Raw genomic sequence first — 15,504 nt, 5'->3', positions numbered from 1 at the left:
TTTGTTACGCAATAGTAATATATCTCTTATACCTGAATAATGGGTTCTTCTTGGAATCTTTTGCGTTGCGCATTTCCAAAGAAAGTGCGTTAAGGCCTAATCGAATGAAAAAAAGCGTCACGATTCGTAAACAGACAAGCCTGACAGAGCTAACTTGCCCCATGGCCGGCATATTGCCGATCTTCCAATGTGTTGTTCAGGATGCTATTCAAATGAATTACAAAATCAATGCGGCAAAATAGCATTTGGCAGCGATATTGGACAGTCAAATTTGTTTATGCGAAATGAAATCTGCAATGTATGACAAACTGCATAAGGAAGCGAGTGTATTTAAGCACAACCTCTCTTGGCATGTGTCCAAGAAAATTAAAATCCTTTTAATTAGGCCGACATGTGCCAGTCGAACAATAACATAATGTGTTTATTTTGGATCTCAATACAGCTTTCTTGATCGATGTGAACGACAAAATAGCACAAATTGATGTTAGCTTAAATATTTTTTTCCGGATCCATGATTTTTTAGCCTCAGATTATGACAATTGGATGTTGACACTACATCTGCGCAAATATAAATGTATGGAAGGGCCACGCAAGATTAGTTTAAAGCGCAGTACCTATGACTATCTCTAACTATATGGTTTTCAGCGGTACAGCAAATATTTAATTTGATCGGACGGTTAATCTGACGTGGAATGATTTTGACTAATAAAAGTTCGTCAAGCGACTATAATTTGTTTACGGCAACGGAAGGATTAAAAGTTTAACGAGACTGTGCACAGGGTATTTTGATCAGCACAGAGGGAAATTTCTGTTTTTTGACAATAGGTGCCCGATCAAGTGGCCTACTTCGGAATTTCATCTCTTACGCTTGTGATTAAACTAGTTATTTGTCACATTTAATCGAAATGTATAACGTCTATATATTTGCATGCTGGAAAATGCCCATTATTTATATGTAGAACAGTTTCGTTTTGGGATTTAAGTAACGACAGGTTATACTTTACGTTTCCAGATAAAGGTTTAAAAAGCAGTTTTAAGTTCAGCTGTTTTTATTAGCTTAGACAAATGTTTTAACTGTAGTAGCATATGTTCCGAGAATGTAGATATAAAGTCGTAGCTTGGTTCTGTCAGTACATTTGTTTTATTGTTATAACAAGCTTGCTGTGATTTGATAATGTCTTCTATCTGTTACACCTTTTTACCTTTCCAACATTAGTGGGCTAAATTTGTATGCTTCCTAAACTGGTTAAGGTGTTGAAGTTATGTACCCAACAATTCAGCATGTACCCCAATAGATCAATTTTTATATTCAATAGGTTACCAATTGTAGTTGAACAGAGGAAATCTGAAAGAGCGCTAGCAATTCCGACCGATCGATGTCGTTTAGAAGCGTCACGCTACCTTTCTTTCATACGGCATTCTGTTTAATCCTTTGCGCCCAACTAGCTTTTGCCGGGAACTGCAACATGGAACAGTTTCAGTGTCGGGTTTCTGGACGCTGCATCCCAAGAGACCAGGTAAGCTCATTTATCTGCGCGTATCATTCTTAGAACTGTGAAAGTCTTTGATCTTGAGATGGGAATTTGTGGTGGCGAAATTCACCCATTACTCACACGCGTTTCTACGCCTGGGGGAAATTTAAGTAAAATGTGTGGGTCCATTACATCACAATATTGATCCAGAATAGTCTAATATGGTAAAACTATTGTCACGCGACTCTCTATAAATTAAGTTTTATTTTGACCGTTTTTTTTTCGACCGTAAACTAGTTCGCTGTTCCCATTAACTCACGTAACATTTCAATAAAACAGTTTTTTACACGTTTTTAATCACTTGATGCGCATCTAAAAATAGTAACGAAGGATGGATTTGCGAACAAGCACTTCCTTGACACGGAGTGCAACAAAATAAATGAAAAGCCTCGCACATCCCTGAGCCTATAAAACAGAAATAGCCCACCCAAGAAGGATGCATAATTTATGTAGTCATGCCATGTAATGATTATATGCTATGTAATCGAATCGACGTCCACCGGATTGTAGTGGAATAGCTAATGCTATATGCATCTTATAGAACAGTGTTTCTTAACCTTTTAAGCGCTCGTACCCTTTGAGCTTTCGTGAAATTTTCTCGTACCCCCTGTCTACGATGGTCGACGGAAGTAAATAAAATTGTAATAATAGGAATAAAACTCAGTGTATTTATAAATTACGTGATAAATGCATGCATTAAAAACAGTCTTGTAAGTTCAACAATATTTACAACACACAAACAATCAGTGAATTCACTAATGGATTTTTTGTTGTTGCTTTTCGTAAATTACGCATTCTTTACAAATATGCCTAATAAGCGCATAATTTCACACTGCATGTCGTACCCCCTGCTATGGTTCTTCGTACCCCCAAGGGGTACACGCACCCCTGGTTAAGAACCCCTGTTATAGAAAGAAGTAATGCTTGTAATCTGTATGTCGGTTGGTTCAGATTAGTAACAGCACCACTGCTAGATCCCTTCTTCAAACGGCAACACTGTTTGTACAACTCTAGGAAGCTTACATGTGAAAATCTGTGTACATTTTTTTATCTTATTATGTGAAATTGGCCATTCAGTTGGTTGTAGTTGAATAGTCACTACTAAATATGCACATGTTTTAATCCAAACTTGCCTTGTCATTTGTATGCTGATTCATTTCGCAAATATCTTCACAATCTTGTTCAAAATAGGCCTTCCAAACTGTCCTCCCCAAATGTATCCGATAAACAGGTCACAGACTTTTCTTAAACTTGGGTTACCATCATACACATGGTGCTTAGGTCCGAAACCTGAGGAACAACTGCGGCACAAACGACACGAGCGATGAGGAAGAACCACTCGCTAGGTGTCACTCGCAATCCGAGTTTCGTTGCCGTGGAAACAGCCAGTGCATTCCACGTCACCACGTGAACAGATTGGTACGTCGTCTAGTTAATTACGTTGCTGGTAACTCCAATAGTCAAGTTGTTTAATGAGATGAGTACTTATAGGTGTTAAAACGCAATAAAACATATTAAAAAAATAATGGTAAAATAATGCCTAAATTTGTTTGTTAGCATATACCTATATTACCTGTTTTGTTGTATAACCTCATGGCATTTTCGAGAACTGCAGCTAAACTGCGTGTCGTTGGGCTATTCAGAAAGTGGCAAATCTAAGTTGCAATTACGAAATTTTAGACCGATTTTTGAATTTTACAAATAAATTAATTATAATGCTGACATTACAATAAATTGAATTTATATTATCTTTATTACATCCATGTAAAAAATAAGGCATGTGAAATATATAAAAAGTAAAGACATAATAAAAAAGGCAAAGTATTAGATTTAAATATATTGCTATACCTCGCTCTGCCGTACGCTATTTATAGAAATCAAAATGTAAAAATAAATACTCTGTCGTGTCAATCCTCGGTTAGAAGTTTATTCAATATGTCACATTTATTTGTTTTAGTTTTGTTGCAATATATTCAAATAGATTTAACCTCGCTGCACTTTGAGCCCCGAAATGGCCGCAATGCTTTTAAGTCGCACCACCGCTTTCTCAGATTAAACATCGCCTAACCCTGCATGAATAATTTATTGTGATTGAAGCTTATACTTGATTTATCTCTAATTCGGTTTATCGATCAGTTCTTGGTCACGGCGAGAAGGTGCTTTACTAGAAAGCCAATGTCAAGTGCTAATATTTCCGACCCGTCAAGTCAGATGGCCCTTTTCTATTTTTAAAAAGGAAAAACAAATCGAAATTGACAGCGCCAATACCGATCGGGTCGAAAAATCCATTTATCTCTCAGCACGTGCTCTCGGAGCTACAAATTACCGTTTCGAATGGCAATGAGATTTAAGAAAATTGAGTTGCTTTTGTCTCGTGCAGTTGTCCCTGATACCAGAAAAACAATATTCAAGTCACGTTCAATAAAACCTAACTGATTTAAGACCCATTATATTGATTGTGAATTTTTAACAATTCAAAGACATATTTAAGACCTAAAACAACATTAAATTAAATTATACAAAAAGGAAATTTGAGACCAGTGTTTGAATCTCGTATATTACGGTATATAACGCTATAATTAATAGAAAACATATAAATCAAGGTTAACAACATGGCACGCTAAATAATCGCTGGCAATAATGAATTTATGTATAGAAGGTTTAGGTTTAGGGAAATTCAATTCTTTCCAACAACATTTGTTTGTTATCGCTTACAGATCCGCCTCTGTGCCAACCACACTTACGACGGGCAAATTCCAGGCTTTCCATGCAGTAGTAATACGGAGTTTCGGTAAACCAATGTTTAATCAAAATTTAAACAGTACTTTTATTGTGTGTGAATGACATAAAATAAACTAGGCCTAAATCGAATTGCCCGCCTACCATTCGACTTATATCACCTTAAAGCAGAGGTGAAAGTAAACCTGAACGGTTCGGAACGGCGTTACGGTGAATTGCTGCCGGAACGCCGTTGTTATACAACAATTTTTGAATCTACGCCAAACCGGTAAAAAAAATTCTATCACAAATGTATTTAAATTAAAATTTCAGTTGCATATTTGTGCACTGCATCGAACGATAACCTTAAGTTTCCGAAGGTTACTTGTTTTAGATGTCCTGTTATGTTTTTCCGGCGTTTCGTGAATAACATTATTCTACTTTTATTCCTACGTTGAAAGTGTAAACGTTTATTTCAAAATCATATTTGTATTTAGACAATATTTTAATTTGCTACAGATGTAATGGGGATCGATGTATCCTGAGAAGAAAGGTGAAAGACACGATAAGGTCCTGTCATTCCTCAGACGACGAAACATTGAATAACGGACTTGAATGTGACGCAACGAGAGAATTTCGGTGCACCAACGGCCGATGTATTCTTCGTAGTCAGGTAGTTGCCTCTAGGCTTAACATACTCCCGTTTTTAGGGCTTTGTCCCGGGGTCCGATTAATGACCAAAATGTTCCGCTTTTTGGTCTACCAAAATTCTCTATACAATACACGGATATAAGTTTGCTGTGATTGGTCTGTTATGGCAACTTTATCAAGAGTCTTACCTGGTGTTCGTTTATTTTCCCCTACGTTAAATGCGAATAATTCTTTTGTTGCGCATTTAGCTGGTTTAGTATGAAATTTATTGAAGAATAGTTGCTTTATTTTCTTATAGTGTTGCTCTGAATTATACTTTGGAGTGCTGGAAGGGGTCGAGACGACTAGTATTGTGTGTTTCCATAGTAGTCTAATAGAAGGGGGTATTTTTTTGCAGTATAAGTTTAACCAAGATTTTACATGAACAATGCGCCTAAAAAAAAAATTGATCAAGGAGAATTTTCTCACACAAATGATTTCAATTCGTCGCAAACAACCGGAATACATCTAGTCCTATTTTTGACTGCACATTCGCGCGAGAACTTGTCTGGCAACAAAAGACCTCTTTAAGTTACATGTTTGATGACGTCAAGGTATGAAGTAGTTTTGTGACGTCATGATAACCACAAAAAATGCAATATCTGGTAACTGTTTAAATGCGTTCCAATTTTATGCCCCAAACATATGGTAGCCAAACTTATATTCGAAGTAATAGCTTGAATTACAGTTATTTTGGCCTGCGTTATTGTTTGGCAAAAGCCTTGTTTAAAAAAATGACTGTATGACGATAATGGTTAAGTAAATATATTTAAATCTCATTCTGTCTCTTCAAGCCTTGATGTATATGTAAACAAAATATTCTACATTTGTCAAATTGCGCTTTGGCGCCGTTAGTATTTTATGGTTGCTATTAAGCATACGCGCGAAAACGTTTTGCTATTTGCTATAGGTATCGGAAATCAAATGTAAGTGGTGGTAAACTATGAAAACTGTTTGCAAGGTGTTGGATGGCCTAAAAGATTGCCCGAACGGAGACGACGAAAAGGCCAAGGCTAAACTCGGCTCTTGTCTGCCCTCCAACGGCGAACTTCGCTGCCAAAGCGGAAGATGCGTCCTAAGATCATCTTTGGGTGAAGTTGAAGGTTGTAACAGCGAGAATGGCAAACAAGAGAGGTTAGTTGGTGTAACCCCAGCGAACATGACTTTTTGTCAGCGTCTGGTAGATTTTAATGTAAATTCTTTCCAGTGTCCAATATTGAGTTATTAAGTGTTGTTCCTTAAAACCGTTTGTTACTCGGTGTAATTGGTGTCACGACAAAACGTTTTTTTCAGTCGTAAGACTGCCAACCGATTGTCGTTAAATCAATAAAAAAATAAAAAAAACAGCGAAAAATAATACATTTACAGATTTCTTGTCTGACATATAGCATAGCACGATTTTAACATTTAACCCACTTTACTTTGCCTTTCGTCTACAGCACAATAAAACACTGCCTGTCCGAAAGCGAATTTCGATGCAGTGAAAACGAGAATAAGTCCATTAGCAACAACATCACGAGCGCAGTTCGCTGCATTCCGCGATCTTGGATAAATGACGGAAAGAGTCAATGCGAAGACGGGTCGGACGAAAACGTCGAGAGCATAAAGTGTTTAGCTAACGAATGGTCCTGTGACGGAAACACGCGATGCCTTTCCAAATATTACGTAAGATTTGTTCCTAAACGAGCGTGTCAAGCTTGCGCATCAATAGTTATTTGTACAAACCGTAGATTAAGTATATCACTATAAATAAAGTAAGCAGCAGTTGCATTCATGTGATTTAGGATGCTTTAGCCCGAGTGTGGTTTATTATTGGTTTATAATGGGTGTATGTCAGTGTTGTAATGACTTAAGTCAATGACTTGACTTAAGTGCACTTAAGTCACTGTTTTTAAATGACTTGACTTGACTTAAGTCATTTGGGCCAAATCACTTGACTTGACTTAAGTCTTTTGAACAAATGACTTGGGTTGAAATAAAGCATTTCTTTAAGTATTTTTTTTTAATAAAATTGAGCTATTTGTCCAAATTTTTGCACAAAAAACAAATTGCTTGCTCTATGTCCCCTTTTCCTTGATTTTTAGTTCAGTTATTGTTTATAATCATACGAGTTAAAATTCTAATAGTTTAACGTTTTATTTTGATGACAAGGACGTGACTTGAAGTTGACTTGGTCTAATTATGACTTGACTGGGACTTGACTGGCGCTACTGACGACTTGGACTGGGACTTGACTTTTTATTTATTCGAAAAGACTTGACTTGGACTTAAGTTATTTTGCAAATAACTTGACTGGGACTTAAGTCATTTCAAAATGACTTGTTTACAACACTGGTGTATTGATACAAACCCAATAGCTTGCCACCGAAACTGTTATATTTATGTGAAATATATAAGCATGTTCTAAGCCAGGGTTTCTCAACCGTGGCCCTCGCCCCCCTGAGGGGCCACGGAGCGCTGATTGGGGGGCCACGGGCATAACTATCCACCGATGTCATGGTATTACAAAAAATCTTCCGTTTATATCGGGTAATTGAAAACCAGTAAAATTGATTTGTTTTATCGCGGAAAATTTGGATTAACGCAGCCTATCGCTGTGGCGAAAGAATCACTGTGCTGGAGGTCCAAATGCAACCATATATGCGGCGTTGGCGCCTTTTCCGGCGACTAATTACGCCTAATCATTAGGTGTCCGTCAAATGCAGTTGGGCGAGCAACTAACGTGTAATGCCAGGTACAGATATTTCCTTAAAGGGCGTTAAGTTGCAAAACAAGCATTCCATTGTAAAACGAGAGAAGTAAAACAAGTGAAAACAAGTTATACAAAGCTGAGCATTTTTATGAGCAGGGGAGCCACGAGAGTTGGGAGCCTATCAAAGGAGGCCACGAAGCATGAAAGGTTGAGAGCCACTGTTCTAAGCGGTCAATGTGTTTTCAAGAGATTCTTAGTATAAAAAATTAATAAAAATCTGATTAACTCTAATGATTATCTGTTTTTGCTGTATATAATTTGTGTCGTCATGTTGCGAGCCTTAAATTCTGATTAAACATGATTTTTTCTTCTTTTTAGCTGTGTGATGGCATTCCTGACTGCCGCGACTGCAGCGACGAGACTGATCCAACAATATGTGCCCAAACGCAAAGGTCGAGATTTTTCGTTTGCACAAAAACAAATGCACAAAAACACCTTGGAGAATCTTTTAGGTAATTTATTATGAATTTTTAATCAAGGCTTATGAGTCGGTAAACATTTAAAAACATATTAAAGCTAAAATAGTATCTGTATAATGACGCTTTTTACGATGCGACCACTTTATTACTGTTTTAGAAGCGGAAGTGTGACGTCATCGCATTGCATATATCGATCGTACTTCTGTGATGGTTTTATCGACTGCGCTGATGGAAGTGACGAGCGGTCTTTCGGGGAGGGATTTAAATGTCAGATAAAAAGCAAGGCGGGAGGTGATTGTTATTTATCTGAAAATAAATGTTTATAATGATTATTCTTTAATCTGTATGTGCGTTGGTTTTCAATTAAACTGCGCAAGTGTTTTTTTTTTCTAAGTATATGAATAAAATAAAAAATAAAACAAGATATGTCCCGAAGTTAAATCTACCACCCATTTAATAACCTTTTTTCTCTTTATAATGAAATCTGCAATCCCTTTTAATTATTAAAACCTTGATGTGACCCGTTGACAGCAATAAATAGAACATTTATCTTTGTGTACTTCTACACGCTTGTCTTGTATTAATATGTAACTAAATTAAGCATCTTGCTTTGCATTAGTTTAAACACTTGTAAACCCTAAAGAAAAGTACAACTTATTTAGATCTAACGATGCCAGTATAGGCGAATTATAAATTACTTTTTTTGCTTTAGATGACCTTAAGACGTGTCTTGTGCCACCTTCGTTGATAAACGACGGGGTAAAAGACTGCAGCGACGGATCCGACGAACAAACTGCAACAGAAATCTTAACCGGAATGGCCTACTGCCTCAGCAGAAGGTTATCGCCAGCAAACCGGAGTTCCTCGGGACTTATCAAACTGTCGCAAATGTGCGACGGGGTATTTGATTGCGCTGACCTGTCGGACGAGTGCCTTTGCAATCCTTGGAGCGAAGTCGCCCGTACCGAAGCGAGGACGACTTGCGATATGCTCCTGTATCACAAACCGAAAGGGTCGCCCACTGCTTTCCTTTCGACCAGCACTTGTCAAGTTGGTATGATCGCATGCAACACCGGTATCCCGGAAAAATGTATCCCAACAAGTGCGGTTTGTGACGGACAAAGCGACTGTGAGTTTAAAACAGATGAACGAGCGTGCGGCCGGTTGTCGCTGCCCTCCGCAAGTTTTAAAGGACCGAAAATAAGGAGCTTCAAATGTCCGCTGGATGACAGCCTGCTGTATTTAGCCGAAACTTACAGTGAGATCAAAACGAGCGCGGTTCCCTGTGATGGTGTACCAGAGTGCATGGGCCTTTACGACGAATGTGGTGATATGAGCACGTGCAATAACCGAACTGGCAAGGCACCCTACTGCCAACATTTGATCGGACAACTTGTGTGAGTACCTGGTGGATATGAAAACGGGCAACCGTTTCCTACTTTAGTCTATACACTCTATAGTAACACTTCGGCAGATTCAGTGTGATGACAATAAAATACCTAAAAAATTGAATATGTTATATAAACTAAAATACCAAGGCAATTGTGGTAGATCCAGACCAATTAAAAGAGAAAACTATGTATTTGATCGAATTAATTCAATTTAACAACAAGGCGTTTCGATGTAGTACTCGATGATTTATACAGTTTATACAGTTTCAGCATTTTAAAAGGCATTTGGTGCTGCATGACGTAGTTTTAGGGCGTAGCCGCTTCGAAAATATATATATAACAATAAAAAGTCTAAACTCGCAACAAATATGATTAGACATAAGTAACGTGGCATTTGTTTTTTAGGTGTAACGAGTCGCAACCAAACTCCAGCCCGTTGTTTCCTGACAAGGTTTGTGATGGAACTGTAGACTGCCTGAACGAAATCGACGAATTATATTGCAACCATTCGCGATACTACTGCGACGTCATTTCATCAACGCCATCGCAGGTAAAGAATTTCTGTTTTTTGTTATATATATAATTTCCCTTTTATGGTGTCTTTGTATTATTCGCGCAGCGTTCCGGTGTTATCACGAAGAGAAAAGTCAGCATTCCGTTATCCAAGGTCTGCGACGGCCGCGTCGATTGCTTGGGCTTTATGGACGAAAGAAACTGCTCAGATCTCTTTTATTGCAGAGACAACGTTTCGCCATTTTTCATTAATGTGTAAATATGCTATATTGTTGGTGAATGAAAGGGGTTGAAACGAAATCAATTTATCAAAACATTATAGTTACAATAAATGATGCCTTACATTTTTTTGGTAAATTTAACGTTTAGTTTTACAGTAATTCTCGACTGGTAAGTTTGCTGTCATCAAAATTACATTATATATTTAGACTGTAGTGCACCTTTCTGCAGTATTTTGATCATCTATTTTTTAAGTTTCGTTGTAGTTCGACAAAGCCAATGGGATTTTACAAAAGGATCTGAACATCATAGAAATGTTTTGCAAATATACTACGTATTTTTAATTTAAGCTACTTTGACAAACTATTTTAATCATAGACTACTACTTTTAATATGCGCAAAGGCCAACTGGCATCATGGCTTATCATACTTGAACAAATCTACCTTTGTATTTAATTTTACCTGGTTAACTCCAATGCGGCTGTCATCTCAGGTCGCAAGTGCTGGATGGACGAAAAGACTGCGGCGACGGTAGCGACGAGTGTCCAAACGACAAGAGATTCGACCACGACTACCTATCGTCCCGTGACCACCTGGTAAAGTACCCAGTTTTGAGGGCCTGGCTCTGGATAATGGCCTTGGTGGCGCTGGGTGGCAATTTGCTGGTGATGCTGGCAAGCGCTGAACGGGTCTTCTTTTCCAGTTCGAGATTGGTGCAGAGGAAATGCTGCACGGAAGTTCCTCAGCGTGGAAGAGGAGGTACAGAGCTTCCCCTTAAAAATATATATATATTATTTTCAGGATAAACCTTTTCATTTAGATCCTTTAGTTGCTAATTCTACCACTGTTCCACCTCTTGCTAACTTGCCACCTACATCTAAAAAACTCTTATGCTTAAACCATATATGTTTTCGTAGCACGCATAATGCCTACTGTGCATCACCCGAACACCATAAATAAATAATATAATTTATCCCTATGGCCTGTACTGTTCTAATATACATTTTGCGAATTAAATGTAACCTTTAGTTAGTTTGATTAGGAGTTGATGAATATTTTCTATATCTTAACCTATTGTGGGGCTATCATACTCCGACATCTTTAAAAAGTTATTTTTTTATAAATTATCAAAGGTATTAAAAGTTTTTAAGTCTACAAGTTTGTTGTCAATAAGTTCATACGTTGATTTTTTACAATAAGTAGACTACTTTGCACCATTCATAATATTCGGTAAATAAATATTCCACTATTGTTTACTTTAGAAGAAGCAGGGCATCAAAAGAAGAGACATGCCACACCACTTGCCAAGTGTAACGATATTTTGGTCCTAAATCTTGCAGCGGCTGACCTGTTAACCGGAATATATCTGGTATGTTATAATTTAACTTTCGTTTGACTCATTTAGCAATGAGGTAATTATGGTATCGATTTATGTGGACGAGATTTTCTATCGGAAATTTAGTATTGGACATCTCTATAATCACTTTTTATTTAATGATTTTAGCTCGCCATCGCGATAAAGTCATCCCAGTACTACGGCTCGTATTGCAGTCACGAGATTTCTTGGCGTAGCAGTTGGCAGTGTCTTAATCTAGGAATTCTTGTCACGGCGTCTTTTCAGGCTTCGGTGAGTATAACGCTTCTATCTCTTTATAATTCATATTATATTTAAAATCACCTGGTCTTATGGAGTTCAGATACGCAACTTTTAGTTCGCAGATGCCAAATATACGAAATCGATACCAAGCCATTTGTGCAGCACAGGACCGATTGGCTAAAGCAGCAAATTGTTTCAGGTGGGATTTATGGTGATCCTGACCAGCTACCGTTTGTACGCCGTGGTTCAACCTTGGAAGGTTGCGCGGGCCAGCGTCCCGGTCGCGGTGGGCTGGACCGCCGTTGCTTGGACACTGGCCGTCGGCTGCGCTCTGCTGCCGACCCTGGTTATGTTCCGAGAAGGCTTCGTGACGTCAGCGGTGGTGGCCCACGGCCAAGGCCAGCTCGGCGCCATGTTTTTCGACGCCGAAACAGTCGACAAGAGATTGCTGGTCGTGTTTTTGCGCAAGTCTTGCGCCTTGGCACGCAGTGCGCTTTCATCGAATGCCAGCCAGGTGAGAATTTGACTTGGGTCTGACGGCACAACACAGCAATAATGCAATAGCAAACTTCTAATTTGCTTCACTGTGTTTAGTTACCTTTTCTGCTTATTTATTTTGCAACATGTCGTTGATTATTCCCGTTTTCAGTTTGCGTATAGTAATATGTCTGTATAGGACATCTTTAAGAGTAATTTAATAATTCTTGGTATTGTTTTATTGTTTTTTTCTTGCTGCTGTCATCATTGAACTATTTATAGGACCCCAGCAGTCCACATTGATGAAAACGCACATAGGCCTCTCTACATAAGCAAAATAAGTGAGCTAGCGCGCTTGTCTGACACACTTAAAATGAACGCCCTAGCAAGTCTAGCACGCTCGTAAGAGGTAGGTTAGTCGCTTAATAAGTGTGTTAAACGAATTTCTATCTCTTGTGTTGGCTTTTACTTTGTGATTTGTTGTTAAAATTATAATTCATTTCATCCTACTTATAAACAGTTATCTATTAAATATATTTTCACCAATATTTATATGTACATATTAGGGCTCAGACTACAATAGGTATATGGACATTATTTGCAGAAAAGAATTATCAGTTATCGTTTCCACACAATTTAACCATTTGAATGAGGTTTATTGAAAATAGTACTGCATATAGAGTATCCTCAGAGATGTGATTACAAAAATAGACTTATCGCCACAAATTAATGATGAATATCAACAAAATCCGATAATTGGTGCCTAGGAGTTCACGATGAACATGGATTAAACTTCGCTGGGTTTCCGCCATTTTGTAGTTGACGCGCATAATGTGCTTCATGTAGATCAATTCGTTTTCCCGCGCTTTTGTAGGCTTTTGCGCGCTTTCTGACACGGGTCAGCTAACACCTAACACGCTCATGTAGAGAGGCTTATATTGACCGGTCCTTATTGACGAAAGTAGTTTCCCTCCCCAAATCAATTTGCACTTGTTTGTATTTTAGCAAAATTTTTAACTAATTCGCTCATTTTGGCAATTGCTTAGGACCTGCTAATTAACTGAACTTTACAATATCCAAAATTCAAACTCACTAAAAAAGTTATTAGAGGAAACACTAGTTTTTAACCAAGTTAAACTGTTTGCACTGCGTAGCGTTGCATATTGCATAATGAAAACTTAAAACATCATTTATTGTCAATTGATGTAACTCCAGGTCTGCGATGTGTTTGTTGAAGACGTGTCATGGAACGCTATACACGAGGCAGCGGACGTGTTGCACCCTGGTCTTCTGACTGGTGATCATATTTCGTATTACAGCGCTCACGGCGTCTGTTTGCCGAATTTCTTTCCCCGCCTAAGCGCGCTGAGCAATACCTCGCACTCTTCGGCGAGCGGTCGAACTTATACCGCCATTTTGATGATTCTCAACTTCACTGCCTTTCTATACATTGCCTGCGCGTACGCTGTGGTCTGGTTTAAGTCGGCCAATCCCCAGAAGCCGAAAACGAATAATGGACAGCCTAACAATCGAAACAAAAACAGCAGCGGGGACCACAAGCCTTCCTTGCGAATCAACAAGATGCATCGCAAAATCACCAAACTAATCATAACCGACTTTTTGTGCTGGGTTCCGATTTGCATTCTGTCGTTTTGCGGCCTTTCTGGCCTCCCTATACCAGCTTGGGCCTACCCGTTCACCGCCGCCGTGCTTTTACCCATCAACAGCGCAATCAACCCCATTCTGTACTCCGACGTCATTCAGACGTCCTGTTCGATTGTCACCGACAAAATCGCCTTTCTCGTCACCGGAAAAGAACCGGCCCGGAAAGGCTCGTTCCCCAACTCCAGCGACAGGTCGATGACCTTCAGTCAGCACAAGCGCCTTTCGATTCGTCCCGACCAGGTCAATCCACCTCAAGCCGGTTTGGAAGAGGCTTTGAACAAAAGAAGAAAAAGCTCGTTGCGGGATCGATTCAACACACTTCTGACCGTGAAACCTGTAGCCAACGACGCGAGACGAATTTCGAAAACCCAGATGTCGGAGCTGGACGCAACCCATGTTCGCAACGCCCTGCTCACGCCGGCCGTCGTCGTTGACCTTGACTCGCCCGCTAAAAAGACCACTACGCTATGATCGGGTTGTCGTGTATATTTAATGACTGTTTTGTCCTTATAAAAAAATGTTTTGCTTATATCGAAGCGATACCATTTCTATGAACAGTTGCCTTTCGTGGAGATTATTTGCTGGTTACATATTTTTGTGCAATGTCTAATAATGAAATTATTTCGAGTAGCCTATAATCCTAATCTATTTAGGTTTTTAATATTATGAGCCAATGTTGCTTTTTTTTACTTTTTAGGTCGGGCATCAATAGCGCAATATCTTCCTGTTTTAATATTTAACAAAAAAACTAAAAGTGTAATATCGTGCAAACGTTTTTTTTTGCAGTATATCCACCAAATAATATCTTAATACTTGTTCAAAAAATCTTTCGTCAATTTACAACTACTTTGTGACTTGATGGTGAGATCAGGGCGCAAAAAAGGTGTGTTTAAACAGTTTGAAATATTTATCTCTGTGCCATTCCTAACGTACTTCGGCCCCTAATGCGTTGACTAAGGGGATTTTTAATATATCAAAAGCAGTGGTTTAAATTATAAGGATATAAAAAAACGTGGACACCTCAGCAACAAGAAAGTAGGGTTTACGATTATAATTTTGTGCAAATATGAATAGAGTACCGATAAACGTCATTTGAGTTTTTTAAAGGATAGTAAACCAAAATTATTCGTACCTATGTGTAGCATGTGATTAATAGGCTGATTGAAGTAATGCAAAAGCAATAAACGTTGAAGCCAACAGCGCCAATTAAAATACAATAAAGCTCTCGAAAATGTTTGACAACGTGATATTGTTTTGCTATTGTATGACGCTCTTAGGGTTGTCCAATACTTCATATGTTATTACGATGCTGATAGGCTACCCCCTGTTTTGCGGCTGTCCTATATGATACCAAATCAGTACTGTAGCAAAATAACCAAACTAATAAAAGAAAATTGTGCAAATGCAAACCTTATAGGTTATCAAACAAAAATTTGCTTTTGTGTTAAAAACCGAGTTACTTTTTAGCGTCGGGTTTCGGCTTTGAATCGATATTATACCCCAGTGGTTCCAAACCTGTTTAGTGTGATGG

General features: G+C 38.5%; 1 protein-coding gene across 1 annotated transcript; it reads left to right on the top strand.

Moving 5' to 3' along the window:
• Window positions 1–1,353: 1,353 nt before the first annotated feature.
• Window positions 1,354–14,996, top strand: LOC146147937 (uncharacterized). Its single transcript, XM_083387594.1, has 15 exons — window positions 1,354–1,517; window positions 2,814–2,951; window positions 4,250–4,323; window positions 4,770–4,906; window positions 6,466–6,605; window positions 8,011–8,144; window positions 8,269–8,402; window positions 8,824–9,508; window positions 9,908–10,052; window positions 10,122–10,270; window positions 10,728–10,993; window positions 11,497–11,603; window positions 11,739–11,861; window positions 12,031–12,345; window positions 13,524–14,996. The coding sequence occupies exons 1-15, from the start codon at window positions 1,377–1,379 to the stop codon at window positions 14,442–14,444; spliced, it is 3,609 nt and encodes a 1,202-aa protein (XP_083243720.1). The 5' UTR covers window positions 1,354–1,376; the 3' UTR covers window positions 14,445–14,996.
• The last annotated feature ends 508 nt before the right edge of the window (window positions 14,997–15,504 follow it).

The sequence above is a fragment of the Ascidiella aspersa genome, chromosome 4, assembly GCF_963924565.1.
Source record: "Ascidiella aspersa chromosome 4, kaAscAspe10.2, whole genome shotgun sequence".
Lineage (NCBI taxonomy): Eukaryota > Metazoa > Chordata > Ascidiacea > Phlebobranchia > Ascidiidae > Ascidiella > Ascidiella aspersa.
Note: the sequence above shows the minus strand (reverse complement) of the source record. Positions and strands in the feature narration are given on the sequence as shown.